A 16,984-nucleotide genomic window follows, 5' to 3' on the forward strand; every position below is an offset into this window, starting at 1 on the left:
CACTGGAGGAGGCTGCCCAGGGAAGTGGTTGAGTCATCATCCCTGGAGGTATTTAAAGGATGTCTGGATGTGGCTCTGGGGGACATGATTTAGTGGTGGACTTGGGTCATCTCAGGGGTCTTCTCCAAACAAAATGGTTCTATGAAAACACTCAGTTGTGCTATTTACCTATTTCTTAGCTAACATTAATCCAGCACAGGAGCATCTTCTGTAGAATTTTCTGGTGTTTTCTAGACCTCTGTTCAGTGTGTCATAGTCCCTCTGATATTTCCTTCCTCATGGAAATCTGAACTTATTAGAGCTGCCAGTTGCATATGATACTGCTCCGAGTTCACACTGACTTCAAGTGATGCAGGACAATCTTTCAGTTTTATCTGTCATATCTCTAGAAAGACAATATACCTGCTCTTCAATCTAAGCACTAAATCTGCTGCACCAACATTCCAGGCACTTGAAGCTCACAGGAATTTACAGCTCCATGAACTGCTAGGACAAACCCTGGTTTTGGCTCTGATGACAGACTTCAAGGAGCTTTGTTAATAAAACAGAGTTGTCTCCTGCATAGAATTCTGGGTACCTTTTGTGGGGTTTTCTCCTCCTGTGATATAGATAAAAATTGTATATGTTGGTTTGTAACAGTTGATTGTCAAGATTTTCATAATTTGTTGCAAGCTGTCCATTTTTGTCACCTTTTTGGCACTCAGTGAACAGGAAATATCAGACCTTATTGCAGACTTTAAGCTGTGATTTGTTATTTAGTTTGTCATTTTGACATCCCAGTTTCGAGTACCTTTCTATTGAAACTTTAGTGTTCCAGACTGAACAAAAAATAAATAAAGACCAAACCTGTACTGATAAGTAATGACTTCTGAAAATTTAAGCTCTGAAATCAGCAAACCAGGGTTTAAAATGCCACATTTCTCCTCATTTACTGGGTTGCAAATATAGTTTTAAGGGAGTTTGAAAACCCAGTTGTTGAAGGTTGAAAATACACATTCTTTGGCAGAGGAACACTGATGCAGACCCTCCAGGGCTAAAATAAGCCTACTTGTAAAGTGCAAAGACAACATTTTTCAGGCATGAACACATTCAATGTATAATCATTTTCATATTTAAATGTTTGAAGAGACTTGTTTTAATTTTGAAATATTATGTTTAGCATATTTATATTTAGAATAAATGGAGATGTTATATCTCTAAAGGAGACACCATAATTTTAAAATTGCTTGATCAAAAAGTTCAGGATGTTTTCTCCCTCAGTGTGACTTTTGATTAAAGCTGCACATTTCTGAGAGGAATCCTTTATCTTAACCTTGCCTTTTGACATTTTGAATTAGCTTCATGGAAAGAATTATATAAAGCTACCTCTCTGTCCATGCATAGATTCAGTGATGATAAAAAGCAAAATGTCCTATTAATTTCCTTGTATGAAGGATCCTAACATAAATACAGTCTCTTATCACTGATTTGTTCTATAAACCAAGGTTCATTTCTCAGACATGCTGAAATTTGAGATGATGGAATAACTGACCTGCTTAGGATCAGCAGAAAATTTTCTTTCTTAAATATTTAATGTTTTTTTTTTTTTTTAACAAACAGAATGTATTTTTTGTGGTAGTGTTTATTTCTGTTTCTAAACTCATTGCTAGCTCCTTAAGAGCCTTGTTTAGTTAGAGAATTCATATTTGAAAATAATTCTGTTCTTCAGAAACTTGTGTGAGCAAATACTAATTTGCTGTGTTTATATAGCTCTATAGATGCCACTCCATATATTTATTCCAAATATTAATTCAGGTGGCAAAAATCTCTACTCTGAGTAAAGTATGGGACATTAAAATAGCACATAGTTTTTCATCAATGAGAAAACAAGACAACTGTTGTCTGGGTGCAATTTGCCCACTGAACTGGTGTGACTTGCCAGTGTTTAGAGCAGTGCTGGATTTTAAAGGAATCTCAAGACTGAAATTGACATCAGAGTGAAGGCAGGAAGAATCACTGTGTGGGGAAATTAAAGGCATGTAAGTCAGCCTGGAAGAGAAGAGAGGTTCCTGAAGGCCAGCTCACACTGGAGTGGTAGGTCTGAAACAGCTGCAGGGATGATTTAACCCCAAAGGTGAAGTTCACTCTTGGCCCCAAGCACCAGAAATACTGTGTTGGCTCTCTACATATGAACAGCTAAATTCTGTCCCAGCCAGGCCTTCACTGATGTTGAAGTTTTGTGTTTCAGACTCACTGTGCAGGGGAAGAGACTTGTGGCCTGTGTTGGTGCTTGCAGACCCTTCATGGTTTGGTTTTCTCCACTGACCAGGTCTCGATTTTGGGTTGGGATGCTGTTCAGCATCTCCAGCACTGTGGGACCTACTCCATTTCCATCTGAGTGATCTGACCCAGCTTCTGTATGGGGGAATTGAGAGTTTCCAGCTTAGCTGAATGTCTAGAGTGGAAATTCTTGTAGCCACAAATACTTTTCAGCTTCCATCCTTTGAGGCATTTATGAAAGGCCTTGACTGGAAGGTGACTGAGACATGCACACAGAAATATACTGTCAGTCAGAAAGATCTTTGGCTTGCTCCTTTTTTTTTTATTTTTTCTCTGTTTCTTTCTCCTTTTCTCTTGGAATATCATGGGATTACTTCTCTTTAGATTGTGAATTAACAAGTCTTAAAATGCCTGATCATAGAATCATGGAATGATTTGGGTTGGAAGGGGCGTTAAAGATCATCTCAATCCAGCTCCCCTGCCATGGTCAAGGACAGCTTCCATTAGATCAAGGGCCCCATCCAATCTGGTCTTGAATGCTTCCAGGGATGTGCTCATCTCTTATGGCCTCACAGCTGAAGACAACTCATCCCCAAAACACCTTCTTTCACAGTGAAGTGCCCTCTGGATATCATTTGTATTTATCAGGTATGCTTTATTTTATATAGAAAATCCCTATTTATTTTCAGATTACCTTCAATAAGCTTTGAAAATAAACCCATTTGTGTGCTAAAGCATAAATTTCTACCCCTTTTCTTCATACTTCATAAAAAGTAACCTTATCTTCACTTAATGGAGGAAGAAATTACCTTTCAAAAAGTTATTGAAACTAATGACTGCAATTTCATACTGTTCCACAAGTCATGGTGCTGTTTCTCCTTGCTCTAATGAGCAACTAACTGCAACTGTTTGTTTTGACTGCATTAAGAAACCATTTACAAGAAAAGGTTTCTCTTTAATAATCAAAGCAGAATTCCTTCACTGGGAATTGCTCTGAGATAGTCAAACATTGATGAAGAGATTAAGATCACTGCTTGTTTATTAAAAACAGGCACAAACAGTTAATTATGGAGCATATCAGAAATGCAAATAACCCTTCAAATTATGTCTTAGGTGAAAGGTAGCCACAGACTTAATTTAATTAAATAATTTAATTTATAGGGAAAGGAATTCAGTGTGGATTATCATGAACTTGTATAGTTCAGACAGAGGTTACAATAATGTTCTTTGGTTTAGGGACATGGGTTAGTGGTGGAGTTTAATGTGTTAGGGTAATGGTGGGACACAAAAGATCTTTTCTAACCTAAATGATTCTATGATTCCATAATTTTCTGATGCTCTTGCATTTTTTTTCTTTTTTCTTTGCATACCACAGTTGAAAATGTGCTTTTTTTTTGTCACCTAAAGTCAGGCATTCCATTTTATGAAAAAGCATAAAATTGTGGGTACACAATTTTTCATCACCAATAAAAACAGTCAATGTGTAATGGCAATCACAGCTGCTTTTTCTTGACTTATCTGGAAGAAACATTGTATTTTATCTCCATGCCTTTTATGAGAAAAAATTAAGAAAGAACCTCATTCCTTGGCTGTCCTTGGCTTTCTGCACTTTCAAACAATAACCCAATTTAATTGACTAAAATTAGTTTAAAGACTTCTACAGTCTAATAAAGATTAGCATAGCCAGTGATATTTTTTCTTAAATACTTTGTATTAATTGCAATTACATGTTTAGGTCAAGTTTTCAAAAATATTTGTCTATTTGAAGTATTGAGAATTGGTAATATGGTACTTCTGGGTGGAGAAAAAGGAAGATCAGGACACAAATCAAAGTTTTGAGTAATTTCTTTAGTTATATGCCATGCAAAATAATGTTCACCCAGCAAAACAATTTCCCTGGCCTGTAAGGTAAACAAGTAGGCAAGTTGGTAGCAATTGAGTATTGTTGGTTGCAGTACATGGGAGTGAGGCATAGTGGGTTGAAAAGCTTACAAAAAAAGCCAATTGCAGCTTTCACTACTAAAGAATAATTCTGTTTCAAAATGGTAATGCATTCAAGTGCGATGTAGACTACTGCAAAACACTGCAGAAGAGATGGAAATTTATATTCTTTCTGAGATTGGGTTTATCAGGCAACTTCAATGTTGTAATTCACCCTCCAAGTCTCTACTGGCAATAATGCTGCCAAGATTTATCCCATGCATATCATGTTCTTTAACTTGTCTTCTGCAGTGTTCTGGTCTCCATTTTCCCCTCTTTCATATAGTGCAGAACATCAGATAAAACAGCTAATCCTAACTGTTTCTGATCATGCTCTTTCTCCCAGTGTTTCAAGGAATGAGCTAAAAATGATGGTTTAAATACCTGTTTTTTAGATAAGCTCCTGCAGTTTTTCAGCTTGTGCCTGTAGCCTGGAAATCTATGAATGACTGTATGTTCACTACTTCTATGAATCCTTGCCCCCAAATTTATACAGTAGCTAAAAATCTTATGGTAGACACTTAGTGGGTCATAAGACAACTCAGCCAAGGAGCTAATTATACAAATTATAACTGAGATGGCATCTTCCCCTTCTCTGCTCCTCTAGCTGTTTGTGTTTGGGTCCCACAGGCTCAGCCCACTGTCTGCTGCAGGCAGACACCATCACATGGTGGCATTAACAAGCCATGCTGCTGAAGAGCACCAGAAGCCAAAGCCTCATAAATCCACTCAGAAAGGCATTTCTAGAGTTTAAATTCAGTCTATGCCTGCATTAACTCAGCCCTGTAGGAGGGGTGCTGAGGGCAATGGAGTTTGTGCTGTTATGAGCTGTACATGAATGAGCAGAGAGCATAATTTCTTCACAAGCCCAAAGCAGTCTTCAGTCACAGTATCTATTAAAAGACAGGAAGCTGAATTTCGTGGGGGTATAAAATCTGCATGACAGCAACTTGTGCACAACAAGCCTTGTTCCCTCTCTCCTTCTCATTGCTCAAAAATGAGGAGCACAATCTGGAACATAAGTCCTGTGAGGAGCAGATGAGGGAGCTGGAGTGGTTTGGTCTGGACAAAAGAAGAATCAGGGGAGACCTTATTGTTCTCTACAACAACCTGAAAGGAGGTGGGGTCAGTCTGTTCTGCCTGCCAGACATTTGTGATAGGACAAAGGGAAAGTACCTCAAGTTGAGTCACTGGAGTTTCAGGTTGAATATAAGGAAAGAATTTCTTCCCTGAAAGAGTGGGTGAGCATTGGAACAAGCTCCCTGGGGAAGTGGTGGAGTCACCATCCCTGGAAGTGTTCAGAAAACAAGCAGAAGTGTCACTGCACTGTATGGCTTAGTGGGCAAGGCAGTATTTGGCTCAAAGGATGGACTTGATCTTGCAGGTCTTTTCCAGATTTTATGATTTCATGATTCTGTGAAAAGTCCCCAGCCACCAGTCTTGTCTTGTCTTTAGGGAAACACACCTTGCTAAAACTGCTTAGCAGTTTGAATGAAATGTGTATGTTTTTATGAATATATTTATTTTCACAGCATATTCCTGTTCATGCACCCTGACTCAATACAAGCTACTGGTCAGTACTGAGGACATGAGTGGCCACACCCCAGGGGCTCCTGGGCTCCAGCACAACTCTCCTGTGATTTGACTGAGCCACACAGCCCACTCTCTTCCTAAATTTTACACAGGATATGGATAAACTGTGGACCATGTGGTAGGTCACCAAGGCTTCCTGCACAACCTGTCAGTCCTGTGCCATGGAATTCTTTCTGCTCACATTTGGTTGGTCACCACCAAGGGACTGCCTAGCACAGACTTCAGCTTTTCCTCTGCTGAATTATTGCAAACTATGGGGTTTTTGCCTCTGTTGCTGAAAACATCTAGTGGGAAGTGCTAATGCTGTCAGTTCCCAAGGTTTTATTGTAAATCCTGTACATTTAATAAAAATAAAAAGCCATGTGCATTGGAAGATAAATACTGCCTCCTATTTATTTTGTATACTTACATATTTTATATATTTTATTACTGCATAAATTCACAGATTTTACTTTATGAATTTACATAATCATTTCCAAAATATACTCTCAGTTTTCACAGATCCTACGAACCCGATAAGGGAAAGATTAAAAATACTTCCTTTAAACTGAACTCATGAATTCCACTTATTTTATAGTCTCTCTTGCCAGTGAGGTAGGAGTTTATTCACAATTTTATATCACCCTTGTTTTGTTGTAATGTTATTTTAATAGGAGTGTCTTCTTGAAACATGCACAGCGATTTAATTAGCCCTATCCCAGCTATCCACATACTGAGAGAGATCAGTGGCATGAAAAAAACCCACATTATGGCCTGTGTACCTTTAAGTTCAGTCCCATTAAATAATACTCTCTTGCAGATCTATGAAATCAATTAGGAAGTACTTGCAAAGATAGCCAAGGAGAAACTGTTTAAAGCCTTAATGGCTTAAATATCCCTTGTCTTGATGTTAGCCCTATAAAGCTATTAGAGCCCAGTCTGGATTGCATTAGCACCATGAAAGTCAACTGCTAATCCTGTAACTGCACTGCCAGCCTCGCCTCTCCCCTGCCCGTGTGTCTACGTGAATTGTTTCTAGAAGTGGTGAAAGAATCTTCAATATTTTCTCAATGCTGAAGACGTATGAGGGAGAAGAAAATACTATTTTGTAAAAAAAAAAAAGTAAATATAAAACATAGTTTATTCTGAACAGGAGTAGTTTGGCTTTTTTATTGTTTGTTATTGAGTGGGTTTTTGCCCCAAGAAAGTAAAATTCTAGTTGTCTTCACAGGAAGTTATTTCATTAGTATAAGACTGCTTATGCCAGAAACTGCTATAATTTGAGGACATTTCTAGAAATCGAAGGAACTACAGGGGTTTCTGGATATGCCAAGGGCAAATTGCAGTGGAATATGTTGTAAAATAATACTGTTTCTTCCTTGAGGATTTTTCACAACAAGATGTTTTTCCAAACCTAGACTAAATTATTTATATATTCATTGATTTTCCAAGGAAATTTCTTTATTCAGCTTTTGAGTTTGGGAGGTTTTTTATGGTTTTCTCAGATTTTGGTAAAATTATTTGTGTTTTATAAAACTTGTCTAATAATTTTTCATTTTAATTGAACCAGACTTCCTGATTGAACAATCCTTTTTTTATTTATTAAAAAAAAAAAAAAAAAACAACCTTAAAGACATAATATTAAACTGGAAAATTGTCAGCAAGGAACCACATAGAAGGGCCATGTTTTCAGATCAAATTGTGAGAATTTCCTTTGCTTTTCTGACAGACACAAACCCAATACTAGACACAAGCTCTTACCCAAAAAGATGTGAGCAACTACTGATCATTAGGGAAAGCCAGGTTTTGATCTCAATCCAGGCTCACCTCTTCCCCACACAGTCTCCTCCATCCTACCCCACCTGCAGTCATGTCACATTCCTCTGGGACCTGCTCACCTGTCTGTCCTGCAATCGTAGCAAACAGCCTGTGGGGAATCCTGGATGGGATCTTCAGTCCAGCTCTTATCTGGTAATACCTGGAGAGAAAAGATGAAAAATTATACACTGCTAGAGAAGCGACCTCTTGATCCAACCTGAAATTCTGTGAGAGCACATCCTGGGCAAAAGTGCTCAAGAGAACAGGCATGTTCAGGAACTTTTCTTCTGCTTTTTAGCTTTAATTAAAGTGGGTTTAATCTGGCGCTTTCTATTTTACACCAGGCAGAGTGGACACAATGGCTTGATGTGTGAATAATGAAGAAATATTGTGAAAAGCACTTGGCCTCCTGCAGGAAAAGGAGACTTAGAGAAATATCTATGATAAAATGCCCTGATATAGACAAGGAGTGACAAAAATTTAATACTAAAAAAAAAACAAAACAAAAAAAATCCCACAAAAAACCCACAAAACCCCCTACAAGCAACAACAACAACAACAAAAAACCTATGGTGGAAAGACAACAAAAGTGATAATCTCACATCTAGGACCATTACTGCATATATTATGCATAATAGTTATAACTCTGCTGTTCCATGGTAAGTCTACCTTATCAAGAAGATGTTAGCATTAATCATTTGCTCAGAGAAGGTGTGGAGTCTCCCTCACTGAGATATTCCAGAACTGTCTGGACACAATCCTGTGCCATGTGCTCTGGGAGGTTGGATCAGATGGCCACTGTGGTCCCTGCCATTCTGTGATTCTGTTAATCACATCTAAAGCAGTTGTATTCTGGTTGTTTTCTATCCCATAGGGCAGCCCTGTGTTAGGTGTAGGAAGACAGAAAAAGAAAATATCAGCAATTTCACTGGTTTAAGTTACACACAGAATCATAGAGTACCCTGCATTGGAAGAGACCCATAAGGATCATCAAGGCCAACTTCTGGCCCTGCACAGGACACCCCAAAAATCCCTCCATGTGTCTGAGAGAATTGTCCAAATGCTTCTTGAACTCTGGCAGGTTGGGTGTTGGGACCACTTCCCTGGGGAGCCTGTTCCAGTCCCCAAAACATGAGCTCAGTCTAAACAGAGGAAAAAACTCATCCTAGTCTTCCTTCATCACCACTTCCATGGATGAGGAATATGAGGCAGTGTTCAGTACAGTACCCAGTCCAGGATATTGTAGCTCAGGATTCCTCCACCTCTTTGCAGACCTCCCACTAACCCTGCTCTAACACCATGTCGGTGTTACAAAGTCTCCCTTTCTGTGGATTTTCCCTCTTTTGGTCTCTTTATTTATAAAGTCCTTTAACCCACTAGTATTTACAGATAGTTTTGGCCTGATTTTTGTCCCAGCCTCTAAATGCAAGTCTTTTCCAACCTGAACCATTCTGTAACTTTATGAAAACACCAAGTTACCTGTGATCTCCTGTATGAACATCTTAGGCTACACTTAACAATAAAATCTTTTCAAAGTGTGAAATAACGAATGAACTAGTTCTGTCTTTCTCGGGTTAAAAGCTGAAGAAAGGAGTTTGATGGGGAGAAAACAAAACAAAACACAACAAAACAAAACAAGCACCACTCCAGAGGCAAATGGTGCATGTCCTTCACAGCTGAGAGCCCATGTTACTCTACCTCTGCTTTAGCTGGCAGCTTCTTCCCAACTGGGATCTAATTCCAGCACAACCTTTGACATTTCTAGGTATCCGTTTCAGACAAAAGGTTGGGCATGAAAACTCTCTGTTTACATGTTAGTTTTCAGAAAAGAAAATAAAAGCAGTTCATATTCCAAATACACACAGTATCTAGTTAAACATAATAGCAATCAAATCTAAGCTACCTGATCTTTCTCTCTATTATGCTGTTCTTCCACTATGCAGAAGTTTTTAATTGATGGTATTGATCCTGATCTTTTCTAAAGCAAGTACAAGACTTATGCCTTAAGACCCTTTGAATCTTCATCATAGCTTTATGCAATACAATTTTTTTACTGACAAAAATACTCTGTGTGGAGTACTCATAAAGTCTAATAACTTCCAAATATCAGTAACAGGGTATTAAAGTGATATTACACATTAGTGTAACAGGACACTCCTCCATATTTACAGATATTTAAGATATACCATGTGCCCTTTCCACTAGATCAGCTCCAAAGAATAATATTCTATAACTGTCTGGCCACTTCTTTTTAGATTTTTGCTGCTTAGAATTGTGGTGGGTTATACTTGGCTAACAGCCAAATTCCCAACCATATGAGCTCTCCCTCCCCCTCATCAACAGAACAGCAGGAGAAAATAAGCTGAAAAATAGCATGGGGTAAAGACAGGGAGATGGCTTACCAGTTATTGCCACTGGTAAAATTGATTCAACTTCTGGGAAATTAAATTAATTAGTTCACAACTGGGTACTAAGAAACAAACCCAGACATTAAAATAAAACCTCTCTCCAGCCCACTCCCTTCTCCCAGGCTTGGCTTCAGTCTTTTAGACTCCTCTCCTCCCAAGCAGCTCAGGGGGATGGGGATGGGAGTTAGTGTCAGTCCATAAAAGCACCTCTCAGCTGCTCCCTCCTCTTCACACATTCCCTGCTCCAGTGCAGATGCTTCCACAGGAAACATTGCTATTCCTCCAGGGAATATCAAACTGGGTACCTCCTGCCACACTTTGGTAATGTCAGCCTTCCCTCATTGTGTGTCTCATGTTCAGAAACATCCCACACAGTCCTAAATATTTCCAGAGGGAAACTGATTTCCAATGGCTTTCCTGGCTTTTCTGATTAAGCCACCTAAAGCTGGGGAGATTATACAGAGGTGCCTAGGATGACATTTTCATATAATGGAATCATAGAATCATGGAATGGTTTTGGAAGAGACCTTAAAGCCCATCTCATTCACGCCCTGACGTGGGCAGGGACACCTTCCTCTAAACCAGGTTCCGCAGAGCTCCATCCAACCTGTCCCTGAACAATTCCAGCATCCAAAACCTTTCTGGGCAATGATGGCCATGCAGTCAAAACTCTCAGCAGACTTAGAGACATTCAGCTCCTGGAGGATGCTGGGCAGACATTTATTTCCTCATTGCCCAGTCAATTCTGCCTTGGATATCCAAAACACCTGAGGATAACTCAGTACTGCTGACTTCATAACAAGGCTGGTTCCATCACTCATTATGTCCTTTGCCAAATGGACTAGGTGCAAGGACATAGAAGAAATAGGTCTTCATCTTATTTAAACCTTTCCCTATTCATCCCCTAAATTTTGGTAAATTCATTTGGAGGGCAGAGATATTGTAGGGGTCACAAGTAGTTGTCTTCCTCTGTACCCACCAAACTGAACTGGTCAAAGTAAAAAATACATAGCAAAGTCATAGAAAACTAAGGAACTCTCAGACTAAGGCCAAACTCTGAGACTGAAGTCCAGATATAAAGAGAATCCAGAGACTTGCAAGTTCTGCTCTATGAAGAATTGCAGCCAAAAGTGTAATTCATATTCTTTAGGTGACCAAGCATATTTTAGTTCTTAATAAAAAGAATGGGAATAAACAATTATTAATAAATTATTTATTGTAGATTGTTTGGCACCTAATGCCAAAAAGTCTGGCCTTCGTAACGCAATGGCATAAAGGAGTTCTGGTAGAAATCATCATGGAATTGGATATATTCTTCCTAAAGAAAGACTTCGGAGAATGGTCTTCTAGTCAAAAGACAAAAGAGGCTTCTAAATGTCCTTTTGTTGGTTCAGTTGTGCATATGAGTGCATTTCAAAGACTCGTACCTCAAGGTGCTCAGTTGAATTAATGGCAGAGGACAGAGATGTAGAGGACCTCAGATCTCCCCAGCACCTCAGGGATACTCGTGGTAAAGAACACACATGGCAGTGAAAATGTCAAAGGCTCAAACTGGTAGATTGAATTAAAAATTACAGAGAAATATTAGTGCTCACAATTTATCAGTTTATTTTTTTTTTTAAATAATACTTTTCCTGAAAATATTTTCAGTGAGAGTTTCAGGCAAAATGTTAACAGCTCCAGAGGAGGTAAATAACAGAGATAAATATCACAAGCAGTATATAAACAAAGAAAAGCTTTACCTTGGGTGGTCAGAAAAACCCAAGGACATCCTTATTTGAGTTTCACAAGAATGCTTATTGTCCAATAAAAATAAGCAACCTCCATATAGGAAATGTAATAAAACCCAGTACCTGTTGTGTTGTTGCTGGTTGTTGGGTTGGGTTTTTTTCCTATTTTTAAGCCATATATCAATATTTAAATCATTAGACAGGCAAACATTATCCATTCCTCCTCAGAGCTTGCTCTAAGCCTTTATAAGCAGGGAGGAATTGCCAAACAGTGACTTTATAACCAAGCAAAACCAAAAATATGAAGGTTCTTGCTCCCACACTGTGAAGCTGGATGTTACTCATAATAGCTTGTGCGTTGTGAGGAGGGGTTTCCTGATCACAACACAGGAAATCAAATATGTTATAAAATACACTGCAAGATGCAGAGTCCCACACAATTTCTTCAGAAGCAAACACAGATATATGTCTCCACTTCCTCATCCCACTGTCCCACACCTCTTTGTTGTACCAATCTCAGTGACACTGAGACTAACATAAAATGAAGCCATGTTATTTTGAGCAAAAATAAAACATATTTTCAGTGCCTCCACAAAAACCCACACTGTTGGGTGACCGAGTAATGTCCTCAGTCCCTGCTAAGGACAAGGAGGAATAGCTTCAAACTTGAACAGAATATATTTCAGTCAGCTATTAGGAGGAAAGTCTTTACTCAGGGGGCGGTGATGCCCTGGCACAGGCTGCCCAGAGAAGCTGTGGATGCCCCATCCTTTGAAATGTTTCAAGGCCAGGTTGAATGTGGCCCTGAGCAACATGATCTAGTTGAAGGTGTTTATGCCCTGGCAAGGGGTTGGAATGAGATGATCTTGAAGGTCCTTTCCAACCCAAACCCTTCTATGATTCTAACAGGATGGCAGAAGAAAAATAGCTTTCTGGGGTACTAAGACCACTCATCTGTTCCAGTGAGGCACTCTGAGCTATAAATGACATAAATCATGCTAAGAAGCAACAGGTACACCTGGCCATACAGAGTGCCTTGTTTTCCTCAAAACAAAATGAACCATCTCCAGCTGGCTCTAAATACTCTTATCAAGGAGTAGTCTCATAGTCTGGTCATGCTCACCAGACTCTTCCAATCCCCTCAAGGTAAAGAGGGATCAGTTTTGTCTCCTGAGCTCTCCTAGAGTCTGCATAATCTGTTCTCACCTGAGAGGAACCTTCGCTGTGTGGACCCTGCAGCAGCAGAGCCTTACAGTGGGATGCTGCCTGGGTGGGGGCAATTCCAGGGACATGGCTCCTCCCTCTTTCTATAAGTCACTCTATCTGAATTTCAGGCTTGGGGAGAAATCCTACAGACAACTTCATCTCTTCCCAGCTGAGTGACCCTCTCCAAAATCATGTGAAGCATGAACATAAAAACTACAAAGAACAGAACAGGATGTGGAGATCAAAATCTATACTTAAAACTGGAGAATCAGACTGAGGTAGACATTGCAAAGGCCACCAAAATATTTACAGGAGGTCCTCCACCACAAATGTATAGGAAAGCACTGCCTGATAGTGATATGGAGCTGACAGTAATGATAAATGAGATATTGCCTCCAAAAATAACAAGCTATTTTTCTTAGAGAACCTCGGTAGAAGTGGCACGTGAATTGGGCACTTGGTGATACAGACTTACAACAAATACAATAAATCCATGAAGTTACAGAAGAGCTGCAAAGAGCAGAAGCTGAACAGTCATTTTGCAAAGGGAGTGGAATGGACATCACTTGGCTCCCTGAGGGTGGCCCCAGAAATACATAAGGCTTTACAGTAGATTTTAAGGAAAAGAATAATTAGGGAATAAAGGAGAAACTGCAGAGCAATTCCAGTTTTACTGCAATTAGGCTCAGTCTGGCTCATTAGAGTTAGGCTAGGCAGTACCTCTTTCTGAGTAAACATCTGGTTTGTGGTGGGGGTTTTTTGTTTGTTTTCATTTTTGGTGGGTTTTTGGTTTTGGTTTTGGTTTTGGTTTTTTTTTTGTTTGTTTGTTTGTTTTGGTTTTTTTTTTTTCCTTTTTAAATGGAAAAGCAGTGCAGAAAAGCTTATTTAGGCCTCAGTAAAGTAGGGAGAGCATGGAAAATTGCCAGCTAATGTGGTACAGGCCCTGTGAAGAAAAGATCAGGAAACAGCAAGCTGATTTTAAGAACTAAAGGAACTTGTTACACTTAACTCAGCAAAACAGAGCAATCAAATCCCCTCTCCATCTACAAATATATTGGGAGGAAAATAATCAGGAAGAAAGAAGACTGAGGTAGAAGAAAGTACAACATTGGCACAAGAACAAACACATATAAACTGCCCATTAATAAATCCAGTTTAGATGTAAAAACTGCAGCTGGCAAAGGAGCAAAACTGTGAAAAAAAATCAAAACAGCTCCTACCAGAAGCAGGAATGAAAAAGCCAATTTGTTTTTTAGGAGAAGCTCAGTAAATTTCCAAATGATTTATAAGACATGGACCCTTTTTATTTGCAGTACAATGTTATTTATGCAGGCAGTGCATACTACTCTGAGTCCCTTCTCTCTTGCAAGATAAACTTCATGGGTCACCCCAGCACCAATGAATTTGCCATCTCCACCTTCAATGGCTATTTGTGAATTTCTAATCTTTAAAATTAAAATATTTGAGTGGCTTCTTTGTTTTCCTGTGTCTGGACACACATCAAGCCCTGCTGACCTGCACTGACTCTCCTCACTCACTGGCTCTGGAGCCTCCCTCAGGAGCCTGGCAGCACTGACAGATGTGCTGGGTGACACTCCCTGCCCTTTCCTCCCCCTGCATGGGGCAGAGCTGCTGACACCTCTCAGTCTCTTGACTTTGAGGTGCTCAGACCTCCTCTCCTAATGTTAGGATAATAAAATGTTTTTGCTACAGATAACTCATCTCATCATCTCTAGTGATGTAACCATAGCACAGGGCAGTACCTAATTCTAGAGGATTTGCATCAAAACCAATGGAGAGCAGAGTGGTACCAGCCCTTTTACTGATGCTTTGGACTCCATCCTTCCTTTCCTTCCTCCTCTCAGATTAATACCAGAATATCACAGCTCTCATCTCGTGGTGCAGGTTGCTGCCTACTTGTCTTCCCCTGCAATTGCCTTGTAATGACACTGTAAAACCCATGTTAAGAAGGGTTGACTGGTTTGAGAGAAGCAATTGGTAAGATAATATTGATGCATCACACCACCAAACCAGATCACTCCCACTGGGAGCACTGACAGACTGCTCCTCCCTGATCATCCCTGCAGCATGGAAATCAAAACCTTTAGTTCAGTAACAGTGTCACAGGAACCAGACAGGTTCAAATTCCACCTGCTTTGAATTATACCTGAACAGTTCCAAGGCTTAAAATTTCATTGCAGGTTAGGCTGCATTTAAATAAACAACCCTTAAGCCAATACATACAGCAAACAATCGAGCTGTGTGCTGAGCCTGATGAGTCAGCCTGGAGCTCCAGCTGCTCCTCAGGCCAGTGTTTGAGTTGTTCTCCAGGAACCCCTGGATATCTGCAAATCATCTCCACTGAATTACTGCTATTACTGCTTCCAGGTAGCCAAGGACTGCAGCACACTGTTTTGGGAGTCAGGGAGTAGAAGCCTTACTGGCAAGGAAAAAGATGGATGTCTTCATGAAAGCAGCAGCAGAGGAGAGCTCAAATTTCATTCTAAGGTTTCATTCTAAGGCTTAAATTTCATTCTGAAGGCTTGAACTCAAGGTCTTCAGATGTAAAAAACTTCATTCTCTCTCTAAAAGCTTTAAGAGACCTTTCTGTCCTGTTTTGATGATCCCCAGCAGAGGATTGCCAAGTGCGTTACCATCTGAGGGCTTCCTGATGGACATTCCAGAAGTCTGTGCAGGACAGAGTAAACATCTGCAACCACCAGGCTGATTCCCAGAAAAAAAACAGTAATCTATAATCTGCCAAACACACTATTACTTTCCATACAAACACTGGGGACCAAAGCTTAAAAATAAAGCTTTCTATCTGGTTGGCTTCCTGTTGAAAAAGTAAAAACTGAAAAGCAATACCCATTGTGGAAGTATAGGGAGAACATCAGGGCAAAGAAGGCAAGCAGACCATTGTTTATTTCTCTTTTCCCTTTAGTGAAACAAGTCAGAGGTGTAGCCACAAAAATTCTGTAAGTTTACATAAAACAATGTAGAATTTCCCTTGTTTGTGTTGATAATGTTTTAGGTCACATATCTCACAGAGTCAATAATATTTGGTGGATCTCAAAAGTGCATGAGTCACACAGAAGTGCACTCTGTAAATCCATCCCTATTTAGTATATAAATATTTTGGTGGGTTCTTTGGCTATTCAAACAGAAGAGGAAGGGGAAAGGTGATAATTTTACACCTAAGACTGAAAACAGACAGATAAATCAGACTGTGGAGCATATCAGAAAAATTACCACATTGTTATGTGTGCAAACACAATGTGCAATACTGTGTGCATGAGGAAGCCCTACAATATGACCACAAAATATTTCAGATGTATCTAAAAAATCCAGACATTTCTCAATTAAATATTACTTCAAGAAGCTTTTCTGACCTAACTCTACCTCAAGCTTCTGGCAGGCTCTAGAATAGCCCAGAAAAAAATGGAGTGAGTGTGGGACACAGGAGCTACCAGCAGGCTGGAGGTGGTTGTTCACAGAAGACATCACCACTATTAGCATTTTCTTCTCACTTTTCTGGAAATAGGAAGAACACCTCAGACAGCCCAGGGAATCTTACATTCACTTAGGAGACTATTAGGGGTAGGAGAGGAAGGCTTTTCTCAACCCTCAGTGTTGCACACAGTGACAGGTCTGTCTGACAACTCCCTCTGTGATGCCCAGAGCTGCTGTGCTAGGGCAGGTCAGTCAAACACAGCTGCAGTGCTCCAATTCATACTCCACAACCATTTATCACATCAAGTTTCTGCAATTCCCATCCCAGTTTTATTCTCAGGCTCTTTAACTTTTGATGAAGTAGGTCTAAAATTAATAGTGTAGAGAGAGTGAGCCATACCCTTCTTGCAGTACAGTAAGTAACAAACTGATCTCTCAGTAAAAGACAAGGTGGGTCTATGAAAACAAACTTCTCTCCTACCAGGAGCCTGCATCATGCAGATAAGATGAAATTGTTCAATTGTAAATGTATGGCAACCTTCTTTTTATTTTTTCTTA

At 39.7% G+C, this 16,984-nt stretch overlaps 1 protein-coding gene across 4 annotated transcripts in view; it reads right to left on the reverse strand.

Annotated features, from left to right (window-relative positions):
* The window catches only part of FAM135B (family with sequence similarity 135 member B), a 249,498-nt gene that overhangs the window by 91,169 nt on the left and 141,345 nt on the right, over positions 1 to 16,984 (reverse strand). For all 4 annotated transcript variants that reach the window (XM_053958011.1, XM_053958037.1, XM_053958020.1 and 1 more), the window contains one exon: positions 7,710 to 7,789. In XM_053958011.1, the coding sequence (XP_053813986.1) occupies positions 7,710 to 7,789 (80 nt within the window). The remainder of the gene's footprint in view (positions 1 to 7,709; positions 7,790 to 16,984) is intronic.

This window comes from Vidua chalybeata, chromosome 1 (assembly GCF_026979565.1).
Source record: "Vidua chalybeata isolate OUT-0048 chromosome 1, bVidCha1 merged haplotype, whole genome shotgun sequence".
Taxonomy (NCBI): Eukaryota; Metazoa; Chordata; class Aves; order Passeriformes; family Viduidae; genus Vidua; species Vidua chalybeata.